Source organism: Triplophysa dalaica, chromosome 15, assembly GCF_015846415.1.
Source record: "Triplophysa dalaica isolate WHDGS20190420 chromosome 15, ASM1584641v1, whole genome shotgun sequence".
NCBI lineage: Eukaryota > Metazoa > Chordata > Actinopteri > Cypriniformes > Nemacheilidae > Triplophysa > Triplophysa dalaica.
The window spans coordinates 2957854-2975447 of record NC_079556.1 but is presented as its reverse complement, the minus strand read 5'-3'; the positions used below and the strand labels follow the sequence as shown (position 1 = coordinate 2975447).

The 17594-nt window shown below is 37.9% G+C and overlaps 1 protein-coding gene across 5 annotated transcripts in view; it reads left to right on the top strand.

Moving 5' to 3' along the window:
* The first annotated feature begins 408 nt into the window (after positions 1 to 408).
* ppp1r13ba (protein phosphatase 1, regulatory subunit 13Ba) overlaps positions 409 to 17594 on the top strand; it is a 28088-nt gene continuing 10902 nt past the window's right edge. For 2 of the 5 annotated variants that reach the window (XM_056767582.1, XM_056767579.1), the window contains exons 1-4: positions 4733 to 4982; positions 7246 to 7393; positions 8411 to 8530; positions 10310 to 10380. In XM_056767582.1, coding sequence (XP_056623560.1) covers positions 4854 to 4982; positions 7246 to 7393; positions 8411 to 8530; positions 10310 to 10380 — 468 coding nt within the window. In that variant the 5' untranslated portion in view covers positions 4733 to 4853. Of the gene's footprint in view, positions 622 to 4732; positions 4983 to 7245; positions 7394 to 8410; positions 8531 to 10309; positions 10381 to 14873; positions 15353 to 17594 lie in introns of those variants that run through there. The other 3 variants (XM_056767581.1, XM_056767580.1, XM_056767583.1) reach the window with 3 other exon arrangements.

Here is a 17594-nt window from a genome sequence, read left to right as displayed (position 1 = left end):
ATATAATCACACTATAGAATATGTAATTCGTAAGTAGTAATAAATGTAGGCCACTAGACTTTATGAGTCTATGGCGCACCACTTACGTTTATAAAAATAAATACGACAGTTATTTGTTTGAAGTATCTAATACACTACACATATCTGTCGTTGACATCGTGTAATTTTATCGTGTGCCTGTGAACTGTCTGTCGGTGGTGGTTTATTACTTCACCGCGAGTCGGTGCAATGCAGATTCTCAGTCCCGACGTGAAATAGAAGCGAATTTACGAATCCTACTGCGCTGAAGGCCTCGCTCATGAATATTAATTACGCAGCATGACAGGGCCTTCAAGCGACGTAACCAAGCAACGTCACCACGAGGTACTAAATATTCATGAGCTCAGCCTTCGCAGTAGTGGGATTCTGGATTCGCTATGAGGACCGCTTAAAACCGGCAGAAAAACACCGAATCAACTCCGCTCTGACGTAAATGACCCACTTCAGCTGGAACATCACTCACAACGGGAACAGGGCTCGAATTATACAATTAAAAATATTATTGTTTGGTCCTTTCCCTTTGGGACACAGGGAGTTAAACATCTTCCTGTTGGATTTCACCATTCCACAATCATGATGCCGGTAAGTTTGTTTCTCTCCTCAGACTCAGAGCTGTTAACTGAGACATGATTGACAGCTCACTGCGTTATTAACACATGATTGACAGCTCACATTTCTCTCTACACCTCATCTTATATTTGCTTACGTTTACTACCATGAAGGAATGCGAAGTGTCAATCATAGGTTGTTATTGAATATAAAAAATGCAAATTAAATTCATGTTCGGTTTGTTTAATATTCTCCAATGGAGTTCTGGGTTTATTTTGAAGTTTAGATGATCGGTGACTGTCATAATGTGTATGTAATAGAAACACAGCAAATGGATGTGATTTTCAGATTTAGTTACATGATACAGTTTGTATCCTCTAACATATACAAGGAAAATGACGTGCAGGATATCGACCCATTTACAATTTACCCATTTACCCAGTTTTGCACTCCTAAGATACACTTCTAAAGTTTATAAATGTGATTTGGTATCAAACAAAATACCAAATAAAAAGTGAGGAAAATAAGAGGAAAAGGGAACAAACATTGTTCAAAATAATAAACAAAAATAAGGTTTCTGAGAAAAGGTCAATTTCTTTGTAATTTCCACAAATTACAATGTATTGCCTACATTTTAAGGCTAACATTCATTTATTATTATTATTATTATAATATAACTATTATTGTAGTTTGAAGCAATTACCTAGCTCAGTTATTGCACTGTTTATTTTATTTTCTTGACCCAACTTTCTATAGAAAAGTGAAATTATTTTATTATTTAATTTTTTACAATTTTAGTGACTTTTAATTCATATTTTTTACATTTTATATAGTTTACATTCTGTGTGTGTCTCATCTTGTGATGTTTATTGTATTGTTTTCCCATATTACAATTGTTTCCCCTATAAGAGTAACAGGGTTTGGGACCGTGATTGAAACATTACCCTTCCGGGGATATTTTAAGGCGCCGTGCGGTGAGCTGTGGAGAGGTTGGGTCAGTTGTCAGAATTCCTGAATAGTTCTGTGTTTCTAGATCCATCACACCCCAAATCCTGGATCACTTTTTCTCTCTGAATCTCTCTTAATACAAGTTTTAGAAACCTTCAATTACGGTGTTCAAGAGAGCATGCCTCATTAAGAAACATTAGACAAGACCACAGAGGGTGCTAGATCAGAGGTCAAAGTTCAAAGGTGAACGAAGGAAGCATTCGCTGCATTGACATTAAACTTTCACCTCTGCAATGGCAGTCATGTTTTGAACAGACTGATGGACTACACACTCCCTTGAAGTGAATATTATTGGTTGTATTAGACAGGCGCCGTCGCAGTGTAATTTCCTTACTGTATTGACTGTTTTTCTCTTCTGTAGCCTTCAGAATTATTGCTTGACATGTGGGGATCTGATTTATATTAACCTCACAACTAGACATATTAAAAATACTTTTGAGAGGTTTGTGAAAATTGCTTCAAAATTGACTGCCAAACAACCACACAAACAGACCTGTTTTCTGTTTTGTAGCTATGGTTTATGTTTACATAATGAATATTTCAATCTCTGATGACTGCCAAGCCTACAGCTAAATGGAAGAGAAATTCCCTCCTTAAATATGATAAAGAGAAATCTCAGTCTTTATGTGGAGATAAAGAAGAATTTTCAATGAAACAGCCTACTGCTTATACATTAAGCGTCAAGTTTCTTCTGTAAGGCAAAACTAATCATTTTTATTATTCATAAACTTATATCTAACTTCTTTGCCATTGCCACCCACAGTGTATGTCTGCTATATTCTACTCTGGGACTGCAAATATTAAAACAGCCAGATCAACCCTCAGTCCCTTCTTGTCAATGTTCGGTTATAGATGGTTGTTGCACAGTTTGAGTGTCTGATCTTGGCTTTTTGAATGTGGCAGGCAGGATTTTGGTTGTGAGATTACGACTTCATCTGCACTGAAAACACAGAGTGTTGGCAGGTCATGAGGATCTTAAATGCATCCCACACAGCTGTAAAAGACAGCTGATCCGTTCTGTTCCGTAGTTATTAGATTCCTCACCGGTGTCCCCGTGTTATCCCCAGGGTCTCATTAGTGAATTTGTGTGCTCAAAGTATTGCCGAATCTCCAGGTCTGCTAGGCACTTGTCCACCTTTAAATTTTTGACTACTTTGATTGTTTTTATGAGGCCATTTGTTTACATATCCGGTAGTACGGTGAACCTTTGATATGTCTGATGTAACGCTGTCAAAACCAGAAACTGAACAAAAGGGTCACATTTTGCAATACAAATCAAAACAACATTATGATATTTTATAATGCTTAATGTGAGTTTAATGTAATATTCAGGTATGTGATGTTTGTTGCGATGTCTTTTTATATTCTTTTTTTACTTTTATTTCTTAGAATTATGTACATTTTTAACTTTTATGCTAACAATTTGTCTCACTATTTATTGACCTTAAATCAGTTACATTTCTCCGCTCCAAAATCACAGCCTAAAGATCCCAACCAATGCTTTTCTTATGTGAAAATAGAAATAACGCTGTGACTAATGACTGCATTGATTCTGAATAACACCCCTTTCAGGACACTTGGTAGAGTAGGTACAGACATTCTTTGGAGTCTTGGAGTTGTGAAAATGCTTTGTTGTAATTAATAATGTTTTCCCTGCTTACCGTTGAAGATTCATCTAACTTGCTGTTTCATTCCATTAAACCTGAAATCCAAACATTTTCGAGCTTGATAGGTTTAGGTGTCAGCCATGAGAAGACAAAACCGTCAGGGCCATTAAATGTAGAAGATTGATCATGCTGTTTACTTTTGTTAACTGCTCTCAACTTATGTACATCTTGGACTGGGAATGTAGTGAGGGAACAGGCATGTTTCTGTGGATGCTTTCGTTGCTATGGACACCCTATTGACAGCCCTGTACAGTAAATCAGGTGAGCATTTAAAGTGTCAACAATCCCACAATGCTTTGGGGGAAGGCACGAACACCATCTGCATCAAAGGATTCATCCAATGTGTTCTTTTTTAGCTAATGCTTCTAACTTTCGCTATTCGACAGCGTGGTTTGACACAGTTTGGTCTCAGAATTGTTTGCATTTTTTGGGGGGGTTGGGGTTCAAGCGGTTGTTATGAAACTTAAGGAAGCAATAAGAGCTTTTACAGTGGAAACTGGGCAGCTATACAGTGAAATGGGTACCCAGCCAGAGCTCTGTTTGTTAGGACTACTTGTTTGGCCGGCTTGTGTCCTGAGATTTATTGTTGATAAAGCAATTCCATCTTTGGAAAGTTTGACTCGCTAGGTACATAGTGCACAGGAGAAGCGGCGGTACACTTCAGAAGAAACGTACACTGTTTTCAATATTGTTTTTATTAATTAATTTAGATTTTGATTGAACATTTTCACTAATTCCATTGTTCATATTTATCATTGGCCATTGTTAACATTCAGAAATGCATTAGCTTATATGAACTTACAATGCGCAATATAACTTTTCCGCATTTATTTATCTATGTCAATGTACGATAATAACAATACAACTTTTCATGTCAGTTTATTGTGCATTAACTTATATTAACAATTACAACTTTAGATTTTACAAATGTAAAATACTCCCTAGTGTTCCTGTACTTACGATTACCCACAATGCTTCGAGGTATATTTGCACAATTTGTCTGTTTATGTAGCTGGTAGACAAATGAACAGGCAAAAAATCCATCAATTTGAAGCTTTGTCTGATCACTTATTCTTCTGAAAATGTAGTTTCTTTACAGTCTAGATGAATGCTCGCTGTATTTATAAGGCGATGTTTATGTAAAGTGCACCCTGTCTCTCTGCTACTTTGGCATACGTCTTTGTTTGATAACATAAGTGGTTTGATTTCCTACTGCTTTGCGTCGTATATCAGTGAGAGTGACGTCAAACACGTGCAAGAGCCTTGAGATGGACTCGCTCTATCAGTGATGTGTCACTGGCCTGTCTGTCTATTGTCATCAGATACCTCCTATCTTACTCCGGCACCTCTGCTGTTCCTGAGGGGAATGCATTTGGGAGAGAGCGCCCAATCTCAACCACCACCCTTCCCTATCCCACGTGCCCCAAAACACCCCACCCCTCTGTTGGACTTACACACTCGCAGTCAGTCACACAGACAGACAGTCAGGCACCTTAAGAGAAAGACAGAGAGAGTAAACCCCAGTGGCAGCAGGCAGCTCCCCGGAGCCTGGGCTGCTCGGCTCCTCCATTCCGTCAACCACAGTGCTCCATGAGGAGGTTTTTCAGCATGGTGCTACGCAGCCTGGACAGCGCCTCCAAAGGCAGGCCCTGGCTGCAGAAGAGAGCACGGACGAAGGGGAAAGAAGAGAAGTTGAAGGCACAACACGGGCCGGCTAAGGTGAAAGTCTGGAGGGCTTAAAGACAGGCGAGATAGTGACAGGCGAGGGGACGCTGAGTTTGTTTAGGCACTTATGTTCGGCTTAAAATAGTCTGGCAGACGGCTAAAACAGATTTCGGATAATTGGTTTGTGTTATGTTGTGGTTAAGTGCACGTGTGAGTTTAAAGTTGGTAAAAGTTCTGCTGTAGATGGAAAGGAATGGGTTGTAAATATGATGATGGTTTCAAGGTTTTTTGCATACGTGTTATTGGCATGCTTGTTTATTTCATGCACACAAACATGTGAGATTTTTGAAAAAACGTGATGCTGTCTATATTGTGCTGACAAAACAGCAGGTTGACGGAATTCTTTGGGTAATACGTCGGACCGTTATCGTAAATTGTTTTTATTTTATTTTTTTAGTAATTCACAGTAATATTTTACAGTTATTGAGTTATTGTTAACTTAAAAATAAATATAGGGTAAAGATTACTTTTTTTGTTTATCAGGCCAACTTTCAATTGTTCATGCCACGGTTTGAATTTGGCCGTTATATTTTTCAGATCAAGCCCAGAGTATGATTAAGCATTTCTTGGCCCTGTGCAATTTTCATTTCAAACTTCGTGACACTAACATTCCAAGCATCTCTCCAGGTCGGGATTATCCTCTGTCATCGCAGATCACAGCAACATTTCCCTCTCTGGATTTGTTTGGCATTAGTCAGGGAAACAGTTTCCTTAGCTCTCCACAGCCGCACGCTCGCATGTTTGCACCCCCTCCTAATCAGATTATTATAGCTCTGTCCTGTAATCCAACCCTTACAGAATTTCTCTTTCAATCTGGTGCCGGCTTGTTTGGAGAGATCGTGTTACACATTAGGAGCAGAGCTCCCATTCCTTCTCCGGGCGGGAACTGAATTTAAACTGGTTTATTTAGGATCTATTTAGCTGAAGTGAAAAGACGAATATGAAAGATACATCAGTGTGTTTACCTTTTGGTGACTGGTTTAAGAAAATATGGGCATTGCTTAGATGACAACCTTCAAAGATTTATTTCATACAGACCTGTCCTGTGGTCAAGCTGCACAGTTAACCCTTAATAAAAATGTATTTTTGATGGTGCTTACTAAAGCAATACTTTTAATATTGCACATAATTAGGTTAGGGGTTTGGTTACTTTAATTCATTACTAACTACACTATAAAAAGAAAATGCATTATTAATAATTGCTAATTATTTTTAGCATGACTAATGTTTCTTAAAAGTCGGTCAACCTTGAGCACATAGACAATCAAAATTAATTTCGTTAAATTAAAAAAAATCCACTCAAATTTTAAAATGCCTGTAAAGATTGCATTTTTCATTACATATATTTTAATTTCTTTTTATTGAATTTCTTTTAATTAAAATAGGCCTACATGTTAAAACATAAGTATTATGTTGTTTAAACACGACTATGAATTTAAGTTCTTTGAACTAAAATTTTGACCAGTTTATGATGTTTCAATTTTCCTAAAATAAATGCAAATAAAAAATATTTTCATTTGGAATTTGGGAGAATTGTTTTCACTAGTTCACTGAATGAAACAAAATAATATAATGTACTTAAACACAAATCTATGAATTGTAAATTCGGAAAAACTGTAAATAATTTTGAAGGGGACTGAATATTTGGAGAAACCTCTCATATCCAAACATTTGTGTTTATCACCACAATACTTTGAGAAATTTGATTTCAATATATTGTTATTTCTGGCTTTTATTTGTCCTTTTTTTGGCTACGGCTTGTAAAGTGTTCTGTTGATTTTCCAGATTGTGAGTTTCCTGCTAAAACCCTATTGCTCTTTTAAGTCTCATTTTACTGCAGGGTTAAATAAATACGTAATGTTAAGATTATCATCTGTGTATGACGCTGATCGCTCTGTTTTCCCCGAAAGTCCCGTTCTTTTATAAACACTATTTTTCATTAGAATGTGGTTTAAGTCCTTGCCAATTTGTTTTTAGTACGTGGGAGATGACAGATGAATCATAATGATCGCTTTTTCTTGGCAGTGCTTAGCGGAGACATGAAAGTCCCCTCATTTCAGCTCAAATGTTGAACGACTTTCGGGGTAGCTCTCATCCGTCTTTCTGAAGGACGTTAATTTGAGGAGACCTGCTGTCGGTTTGACCACTGAGAAAATTAACATAAACAGTTTGAGAATTATGACAAGGAGGGAATATGAGAAAACCCAAAGAGAAATGAGAAGATTCGAGTTAAAAATGCTATTTTGTTTTATTACAGATGATTTTGACTGTGTTTCTGAGTGATAACCAACAGCTGCTCACCGAGGTGCCCATTACTCCAGAGACGCAGTGTAAAGATGTGGTGGAGTTCTGTAAAGAAGCTGGAGAGACTGGCTGCCACCTTGCTGAGGTCTGGAGAGGCAAAGGTACAAACCACATTTCAACCTGCAATATATCACAAACACCTACAGTCTGTACAAAATGTTAATATGAGTCTGAAACCAATAAATATAGCTGAACAGTGCACAACATATCAAAATGATTAGAATACTGAAGTGTGGAAGATGATCAACACTGTTAATCTTATGATGTTTATGTAATAATTATTATATTCTAAATAATTTTTATACATTTGTTTTATATTTTACTGTTCTATATATTACTTTGCTTTTACAAACCCTTTCTAGATCATTTCACCATCATCACATTATTTAGCAAGTAATCACTTTGTTATGAATTTTTCTAGATTTCTATTTGTCAAAACAATACAGCGCATACAATTAAATGTCACAAGATTTAAAAAAATATTTGTAGCCATAACATCATAAATCTAGACAATTCAATTAGAGTTTGTATTTTTGAAAGCTTATTTTTCATATGTAATATCCATCATGCGTGCGCGTCTATGTCCATGGGTATGCCATCTGAGACAAAATCCAAAATATTATGTTACTGTCAAATTATACGATGCATTTTAGTCTAGTCTGGAGTCACCAAAAAATGTTCAAACTTTACTTTAGTCACTAGTTTCTACATTTGTTCTGTGTGCTTTGCTCTTACATTACAAAACGGTACTTTATGGGACAAAACAACACTGTCCATCACATAACAATGATATCCTTGTCAGAGTTAAGACAGTGGGTGGTAGTTTGTGGGTCAGGATGTCTCGGTGCTGTTTCGCAGCCTATGGGTCCTGCAGGTCTGTTATTGAAGTGTCCTACACAAGGCACGTGGTCTGTTATGGCAAATGTAGCAAAATATACCCTACAGCAAGATCACCTAGACCTTTTAATCCTGGACTTCACCACTGCACACTATAAAGTATAAAATTGTGCTCTGTGAAGTGTATCATGTACAGTTGTGACATTGATTTCCTCCCTACAAAGTTTAACATTTTTTTATAGCCTACTTGAGACACAGGGTGTCTGTGTTCTTATTTATAGAGAGAGCAATACCCATGGATCAACTGATATTCGAGCACCTAAGGAAATGGGGCCAGAGGCGACAGGAAGTGAAGTTTTATTTACGTCACGAAGAGTCTCCCATCGCAAACATTGCTCAAGGTGGGTAACAGTTTCATAACATATTGTTCTAACAATAACAACCTTTTCGTGTGGCCGGACACATTTTGTGTCGCTTGTGTCATGGCTCAACCATTGCTCATTTTTCAAACCTCATGTCGTTTCATACTTTTATGACTTTCTTGCTTCGGTAGAACACAGAAGAAGATATGTTGAAGAATGTTGGTAACCAAACAACACCGTCTCCCATTGACTTCCATTGTATGGACACAAAACCACTGCGGCATTTCTCAAAATATCTTCTTTTGAATACACATGAATAACATGAGGTGAATTTAATTATTTTGGGTGAACTATCCCTTTTAAACGTCAAGATTTACCTTCAGCATGCGCAAAGACACATTTTAAAGCTACAGCATGTTATCTCTAGGACAAAATTATATTTCTTTAAAACAGTGTTTCTGCAGATTTGATAGGTGTCACAGTGGCTCAGAAATGTTCTGATTCTTTCAGTGACTTGTAAGTGAGAGACTGACTGTGTGTCAGTCCGCTCCAGGCTGTGCAGAGTTTGTCTCTGCAGTGATCTAAAGTTACGTAACCAATCCTCTTTGTGAGTAATTGGTCTCCTCGCCTACTTGTGTCCAAAATCTGCACCTGAGACAGACTGCAGCTCTATCACAGGGGAGAAGCGGTACAGAGCCTGACCCCTGTCTGACCTCCATTGACAAATCCAAGCAACATATGAGGAATATGTTTGTTTGTAAAATCATTTTAATAGTTTTGCCGGTGTCTCAATGCTTAAATAATGCTTGCATCGGTATAACTTTACTCCATTAAAGGTGTCGTCCTATCTGTCAAAAACTCCATCAAACCATCAATCACTTATATAGACGATTTTATCGGACCCACTCACCTCCCCGAGGTTAACTTCAGGTCTGTGTCTGCTGATCGGTCTGGCTAGTGGTTTATAATACAACTATTTATCTATTTATTCAATTATATTCATATTTTATTGAACAATAATTTTATTAAATAAATAATTTGTTGAATTTGATTGTAAATTAATTTATAAAAATAAATGGGTCATGTAAATCCATCACATTTAAGTTTAGCCAAGTCACGGTTCTTATACTGGTAACACAAAATAATAATGCCTGGACATACTTTTAACTTTCTTGCTAATTTACTTTTTATTTATTTAGCTTGTTTTCAGAAATAATCTACTGGGATTTTATTCTTTACAAATGTGTACCGGAAATTAACAGTCGTTTTTCTTTGTTGCAATGAAACCGTCTATAGACTGTAAAAAGTGCCATTTATTTATTAAATTGTAATCTGTGAGAGAAAAGACCGGTCAGTGGGATTCTCCAGTAGGAGAGCTAATGCAAATTCAGTCAGAGCTAATGTATTCCAGCCAAGGTATTTCCAGCACTTCTGACAGGATTACACACATAATAACACAGACACTCGATTTAAAGCATTAAGCCTCTGCTTATTTATAGATGACACAGTTAAGAGTGCTGGCGAAATAAAAGCTTACAAAAGAGAAATGACCGAAGGTTGGTAAACGCTGTTTAACCACCCGCTACATTGGCAAAGAGTGGCATGTAATCTGGATTAATGCCATCCAAAATCCCACTGATTTTATGCTCAGTAGATTGAAAGGTATCCTTCTGTGATTCAGAATGATGCTTTATTCTTTTTGTGTCGATATAAAACGCCCTGTGTCCACCAGCTGGGGTTGTATTTATGAGTTTTGGCAGGTCACGAAGCGACCCGCAACCGTTTTGACTTTGGCCCTGAGTCTTGTTTTATTCCCAGCAGGAGATCCAACTTCAGAAGTGGCCAACAGGAAGAGCGGGGGGAGTTCAGATAAACCCTGCAAGAACAGGGTACGTTCCAATTCACGCTGTTGTCAAGCACACTTCCCTTCTGGCCTGCTTAACACATGTAATGAGGAGGGCTCATTGATGCTTGACGTCATTACGCCGCAACTGTAGCCAAAACACAAAATCAGCATTTGAGTGAGCAATAGTGCTCTAAAAGGGTTAATCACTTTCTATTGACTCTGTGTGTGTGTGTTAATGTGCGTTGCTCTTAAAAGCACCCTTATGATCCAGTTATATTGTATTTGTTGTATTTGGGATAGTTCACCCCCCAAAAAAATTGTGTCGTCTTTTATTCGCCTTTATGTTATTCTGAGCCTGTATATGATTATGAGAAATTTGGAGACAAGTTTTTGTGGTTTTATGTCTATACAATGGTAGTTAGTGGGTCTAGTTTGTTTTGTTAGGAAAGTTCTTTAAAATATCTTCCTTTGTTCGTTTAGTGACCGACAGTTTCAATACATTGAGACACACTGGCTGCTATAGCATGACTTTTGTAAATGAATATAAGGGATTCATGTTCGGAAGGTTAATGAATTGTCTTGTGTAGAAAGTCTCTAAAGGGATAAAACATTTTTTTTTTTAAATATAGAACATATCCCTATTTTTAATGGCAGTAACCTACTTCAACAGAAAAAAATAGGTTTGTTAATTTAAAATTTTATATAATTTTACGCTTATTTACATTTTAATTATTTTACTTTAGTATTGAGTATTTATAAATATATATAAAATGTTTATTTAAAATATGTTTTAGTTTTAGATGAACAGGATTTTCTTTGCATTGTGGTAACGACAGTTTTGGATCAAAACTTTATTCATTGTCATGATAATATACAAATATTTTAAATTGTTCTAAATAGACTTGAATGTTTTTACATTTTATGAATTTGGCAGACCCTTTTATCCATAGCGACTTACATTGCATTATCCTATACATTTGTTTCTAAGTATGTGCAATCCCCTGGGATCGAACCCACGACCTTGGCATTGTTAACGCTATGCTCTTGCCCTTTTTTTCAGAAATATTACAACTATTTATATGGTTCTAACATTCTGGTTCACTGGAGACTAAAGTTGGAAGTAAAAAAATGCAGAGAGTTAGTGTACTGTGTGCTGATAAACTCCAGTCTCCATCCACAACCATATGAATCTTATCGTTTCACATGGAGGACAATGAAAGTTTTAACGAAACTGTACGAACGGGTTTTTCTAAAGATCACTCGGCTATAAAACACTCAGTGTTACAGCCTTGTCTCCAGGCGCTTTCTGTTCAGCACCATATGTCTTTGATATTGTTCACGCAAGAAAAGAGACGGCTACAAAAAACACAAACTACATTCCTTTGTTGATATTCAATCTCAAGACTGTATTTTAAGAACAAGGAAATCAATGTCTGTAGGAGGTACCATTCCATTAAAGTGTGATCATGAGGCCTATTGAACAGGTGGCCAGTTGGGGCTTCCCAGCATCCCTAGTTATGTTATAAATGAGTGACACGCCCGCTGTGGCATCCCTATATGCATCCTGGCGTCCCTCCCTGTGCATCATGCAGCTGCTGTTATAGATAATCCAGTCGGTGGGGAGCATCTTCTCTTTCCCAGACAGTATCATGTGATGTATTAATTACATCCGGATAATAAACCTTAGTACTTCTTAACCTATACGCTGGCCTGATTGTATAATCTAACACTGTGAGCGTAATACGCAAATGTGCTATATAAAACAGGTCATAGCGCCAGAAGTCAAATTATTGGACAATTTATGCTCAGCACACTGAATATCTCCCCTCCCCCTGATAATACAGCAGAATATGATTGTGTCGGCTGTGAGGTCATGAAATGTGTCCACTGGGTGTGCTTGTGTATTTGATGTTCATGTATGTCTATCTGTCAAGGTCAGAATGTGTCTGACTGCATTGGAAGCATATACGTGCCCGTGTCATTATGCCCATTAGACATGTCTTGTGCTGTTTGCCCATCATTGTCTGTTTTCTGAGGGTGATGTGTGATGGATTAAGGGTTGTGTTGACGTGAAATGTTAAAGCTATCAGACATTCATTATAGACGTAATCCATCTTTCATCTGTTGGCTTCCAGGCTTCTTCTCGAACCGTCTGTCAGCTTTTTCCCCTTGCCCCGGTCTGATAGCACCATCACTGACCTTCGCTCTTCACGTGTGCTCTGGATGCTCTTATAACTTTTCTGTTATGATGCATAGAGCTGCTATTCTTGAATCGCTGATCCTCCGGCACCCGGCAGATAAAACTTTATTAGACCGTAAAATGCGATTTGGGGTTTTTGCGAGAATGCAAATGCTCTGTCCGTACTAGAGATGAAGAGTGAGTTTAAAGGGGTCACATGACACGGCTAAACTAATATAATGTTTTGTTTTAGATGTAATGCATTGTGTAAACACGATTTAAGGTTCAAAAACGCTGTATTTTCCACATACCGTGCATGTTTGAATCTCCCCTTTGCCACGCCTCTCTTAAACACGCAGATTTTCTACAAAGCTCATCGCTCTGAAAAGTGAGGTGTGCTATGATTGGCCAGTTAACTAGTGCGTAGTGATTGGTCGAAAACTGCAAGTGTGTGACGAAATGTAACGCCTCTTACCATGTTTGGAACATCAGGTTCAAAGCAATTGTACTGACAGGTATACCACCTTACTTGCGTATACATTTGGGCGGTCTTAGGCAAATCATACCACGAACTGAAGTAGATTTGTGGGGGTGTGGTTACACAAGATGTTTCAGGCAGGTCTGGGTGAGCATTCGCTTTTAGATAGAACTCATTGTTCCGACACATTTTACGTGTCTAATAAGAACTTATAACACAACAAAGACACACAAAAACACGTATCCGCGCCTTTAATGTTTCCAAAAATGTGTGCATGTAGAACCTGAGGGCGCTCTCCATGGTAATGAAACAGCAACGTGTTTCCCCCTAATGCTGCAGAGAAGGAATCAAAATCCTGGTAATAATATTGCGTTGGAACTTGGAAGACGCTGTGAACTTGCTATCCATGAATCGCCTCATTTGCTTCAGGACCCATATTTGGAAATCAATTGGCAATCGAACACATCCTCCATGAATTTAAAATGATTTTATATTCAAGTCAAGTTTATATCTATAAATCAAAGTTATTACCATAAAGAACATGGTGGACCGATGCATATGGCACTTTGCGTCTGCTGAAGTTTAAAGCACAGATTTTGGCCTGGGGCGCACTGGCTGTGCGCGTGCATGGACGTGTGAAGGTCAGGATTAAATATCTGTGGTCAGTTAAATGAGTCAGGTCTAGCAGCTATTAAAACGCTGAGGAAACTAAATGGCTGGCTCAGCATTATTACGGCGCTTCTTGACCATGCCCATTTCTGTCCAAGTTACCTCATCCTACTGGCACAAAACCTAACTTAAATAAAAGGGTTGCTCATCACCGCTTGAATACAAATTTGGTTTTGACGCATATTTGACAGTCCGGGGCCAAAAAGTGCAATTCTTTGCAGCTATGACTTTAGGTTTCTGTTAGTTATAGGTTCACCTACTTTGGCATTTTATACAGTATATCTTTTTAATCATTTATTTATTGATATTTCACGGTATTGCACATTTTATTTATTCACTCTAATTTAAACGTCTTTCAACATATTGATTTTGCTCTTTGCTAATGCCATGATGTTACATAACTGTATTGTGGATGGTAACATTTTTTTTGTACTGGACTCACTGCTATATTCATATGCTGTAGATATAAAATAATGGCTGTATAATGTATGTCCTGCATCTAATTATATCAAAGTACTACTGTTTTACCTTTCTGACACCATGGTGTGGTGCTTTTAGTAAGAAAACCCATCGATCCCTCTTTCATTAACTAAAATGTATTTAATCTGGACCCTCTCGTGCACCGCAAGGCATTAGGCTACACACTTCAGTAATGCATGTTGTGAAGTTGTGTCGCAGAGCCGCAAACATTGATGGCAGTGTTTCGTGATGTTGCAGGAGAGTGACGCGCATCTGGGAGTGTGCGCGGGCAGCTGTGGCGCAGCGCGGGCAGCCTGACAGCGGCGCTCCCGGGATGGGAGGGGTGTGAGAGCGCGTGTGCGCTCCAGTGAGATCCGACTCGTGAGCGAATCTCTCTTTTGGAATCAGTCGGTTCGAATGAACCGTGCAAATTCTCGCAAGATCCGTGAACTAATAAACTACATATGGGTAGCATTTTGGAACAATAAATGTGAACGATTTCAAGCATTTCTTTGGCAAATGAAGTAAAATATTAAATGTCTTACAAAAAATAACGTGGAGTTCTCGCGAAGATCTTTCTGAAGCTAAGCTTATATAGAAGAGAGTCATCGTAAAGACCCGTTCAAACGAACCGACTCGGTGAAAACGATTCGCAAAAGCTAATGTGCTGCAGTCCACACCGGACTGGAGAAACACACGCGCGCACATACTGTACACACATTAAAGAGAGAGAGAGAAGTGCTTGCACGTCAAAATTATGCCTGGGGAAGAACTTACGCAGTGTCCATCATCAAAGATTCACGTTAACATTGTATAAAGGTCACATTTTCTTCCAATTATGTTTTATAAAGCTTTAATTACTCATCAGTCGCAAGACTGCAACTATGTATCGTAAGCAGAAACACGTCACGTTAAAGTCTGTTGCGCGGAGTGGGGATGACAGTCTGACTCATCGGTAATGTGCCAGATGACTTCACTCGTGTTTTTTGGAGAGGGGATTGCGGCTGTGTGTTGGGGTCTGACAGAGTGAGATCTGCGTCCCTCGCGCACAACACCGCAAACATTACAGCTGCACCGCATCCGTCTCTTTTATTATAAGACCCGGGGACGCGCACCTGACCGTTGGGCATGGAGTGGAACCACGTCGAGACTGTGCAGGAATTTACAGCTGAAGGACAATGCAGCAAAATTAAGGTCCGATCATGCAGAATAACATGGGACTCTCACCAGGTAAATTCAGTACTCCCTTTTCAAGTGTGCAGTGTGACTGCATTGATCTGTTTTTGCACAGTGATGCACAAATGTTCAGACTTCAGTGTTTTGAATGCACGGCTTCTTCAGGGTGGTGAATGCATGGGATGGTCAGTTTGTAGAGTAGAACATTGGATGGGATTACTTTGTTGTGCATATCAGCAGCATGTTTAGAGCTTTCTATGACCTCACATGTAAAATCCACGCAATTAACATGTGCCTGCAGTGACGTTCTAGAATTCATGTGAAAAAATAAAGATTTAGCACACATTTTATACCAGCAATCTCGTATTAGTGATTCTACATCACTTTTGTAATTTATATCATCAAAAAAATTATAGTTTGATTAAAGGAAACAAAAGAAGAAATTAAATAGTGTTCAATAACAGTTCAATGTACATTCCATAAAGTAATCATATAAATCTAAATCAAATTCTTAAAGCAAATCTTAACGTTGAAAAACATTTTATTTTCATTTACAGGTGCTGGAATCAAACAGGTATTATTTGGGTTTTCTGTAAATTTGATTGAATGGAAATCACTTTTTCATCGTTGCGAACTGCAAGAAAGTGACTTGTGACCAGGTTTGTAGTATATTTTTGTGAAAATGATTTTTTTTTTATATTTGCTCTCGTGATAGGAGGAGCGTTCTCTTATTACGGCTCATTTGTCAGATATGAATAGCATTGGCTTGAGGCAGCTGATGACCCAATGGACTACGTCATCATTGTACATTGTGCTGAAGTAAGAAATGGTGAAATGGAGGAAAAAAGAATTACGTCACTTAGATTATACTGTAGGAGCTATTTATAAAATAATTACAATATTGACATCCTATAAGGGATGGTTCACACAAAAATTTAATTGTCATTGTTTACTCCCACTCAACGTTGTTCTGTGTGTGAATTTCTTCTGTGGAGCATAAGAGGGGACATTTGGAAAATTCTGGTCTTGCTTTATAGGGTAAAAGTGGATGGAGACTGAGACTGCACTAACATTATTTCAGACATATTACTTTCTGTTTTTTTTGGAAGAAACAAAGTCTTGAAGGTTTTGTAGTGAATTACATTTCCTAAATGTAACTACAACATTGCTCACTTGGCTGTAATGTATAAAGACATTTAAACAGGCATCACATGTTGTAGTTTGTGCAGTAATGTCAGTGGTGAGTGTTTTGCAATACTTTTCTGACTGATCCCATCTTGAGAAGCTTTTTTTCCCACTGAACCGCCAGGTGCTCACAAACACCAGAACAGTCCCCAGGGGTGACCTCATTTTCTGTGGCTAGTACCACTTTCCTTAGGCAAATCCTTCAGCATGTGAACATCCAAATATAGAATGTTTCATTTTATAACCTGCTTTTTTATTTATCTGTGAAATAGTCTGCATGATTGCAAACATAAATGAGGTAGGACAGCGTGGCAAATAAATTATGGAACGGAGCAAGGTGGAAAGTTGCCAGGTCCTTGCTAAAATTGCATGAACATTTTTCTGGAAGAACATCTATAATTTAATTATTAAATATACATGAAAAGTTCAAAGGATAAAGACTTGATAACTAGTGTAAAGTGGGCTTGGTGTATGATGTTCAGGGAGGGAAAGAGAACTAACGGTTACCTTGTTTTCTACGGTGAATGTTTTCAAATAAAAGCAGTTCTCCCCTATTGCCATTTGTTTCAGTCTTTGGGAATTTTATATTTAGATACTGTATATCGGCCATTATATCGGTTATCGGCTTCCAATGTTAAAGAATTATCGGGTATAGGCCAAAATGTACATATCGGTGAATCCCTAAATTATTTTGCTATATTTGTTATATTTACCAAGGCCATTTGACACATCAATATGCAAATTGTTAACCCAAGATTTGTGTCATGAGGTCATACAAACATCTGCCTATTTATGATTATGTTGTGAAAGAAACTAATTTTTGAAGCCCTTTTTTAACATTTTTCTCAAAAAACAAAACAAACATCAATAAGGCTTCCATGTGATCTGTTAGATGAATGTGCGACGAACCGCTTCTGTGACGTTTTCACAGTGTCGCTCTGACTCACACAGGTCTGTCAGATATGTTCATTACAAGAATGAAGGAAAAATGGAGAGTAACCAATGGATTTGTTTATGTAATTCAGGAATATCTTCCGATACACAGGCTTCTGTACTTGTACTATTAAATGAAGGCGCAGTTTACATGTACTCATGACTGAATGTTTAAGTG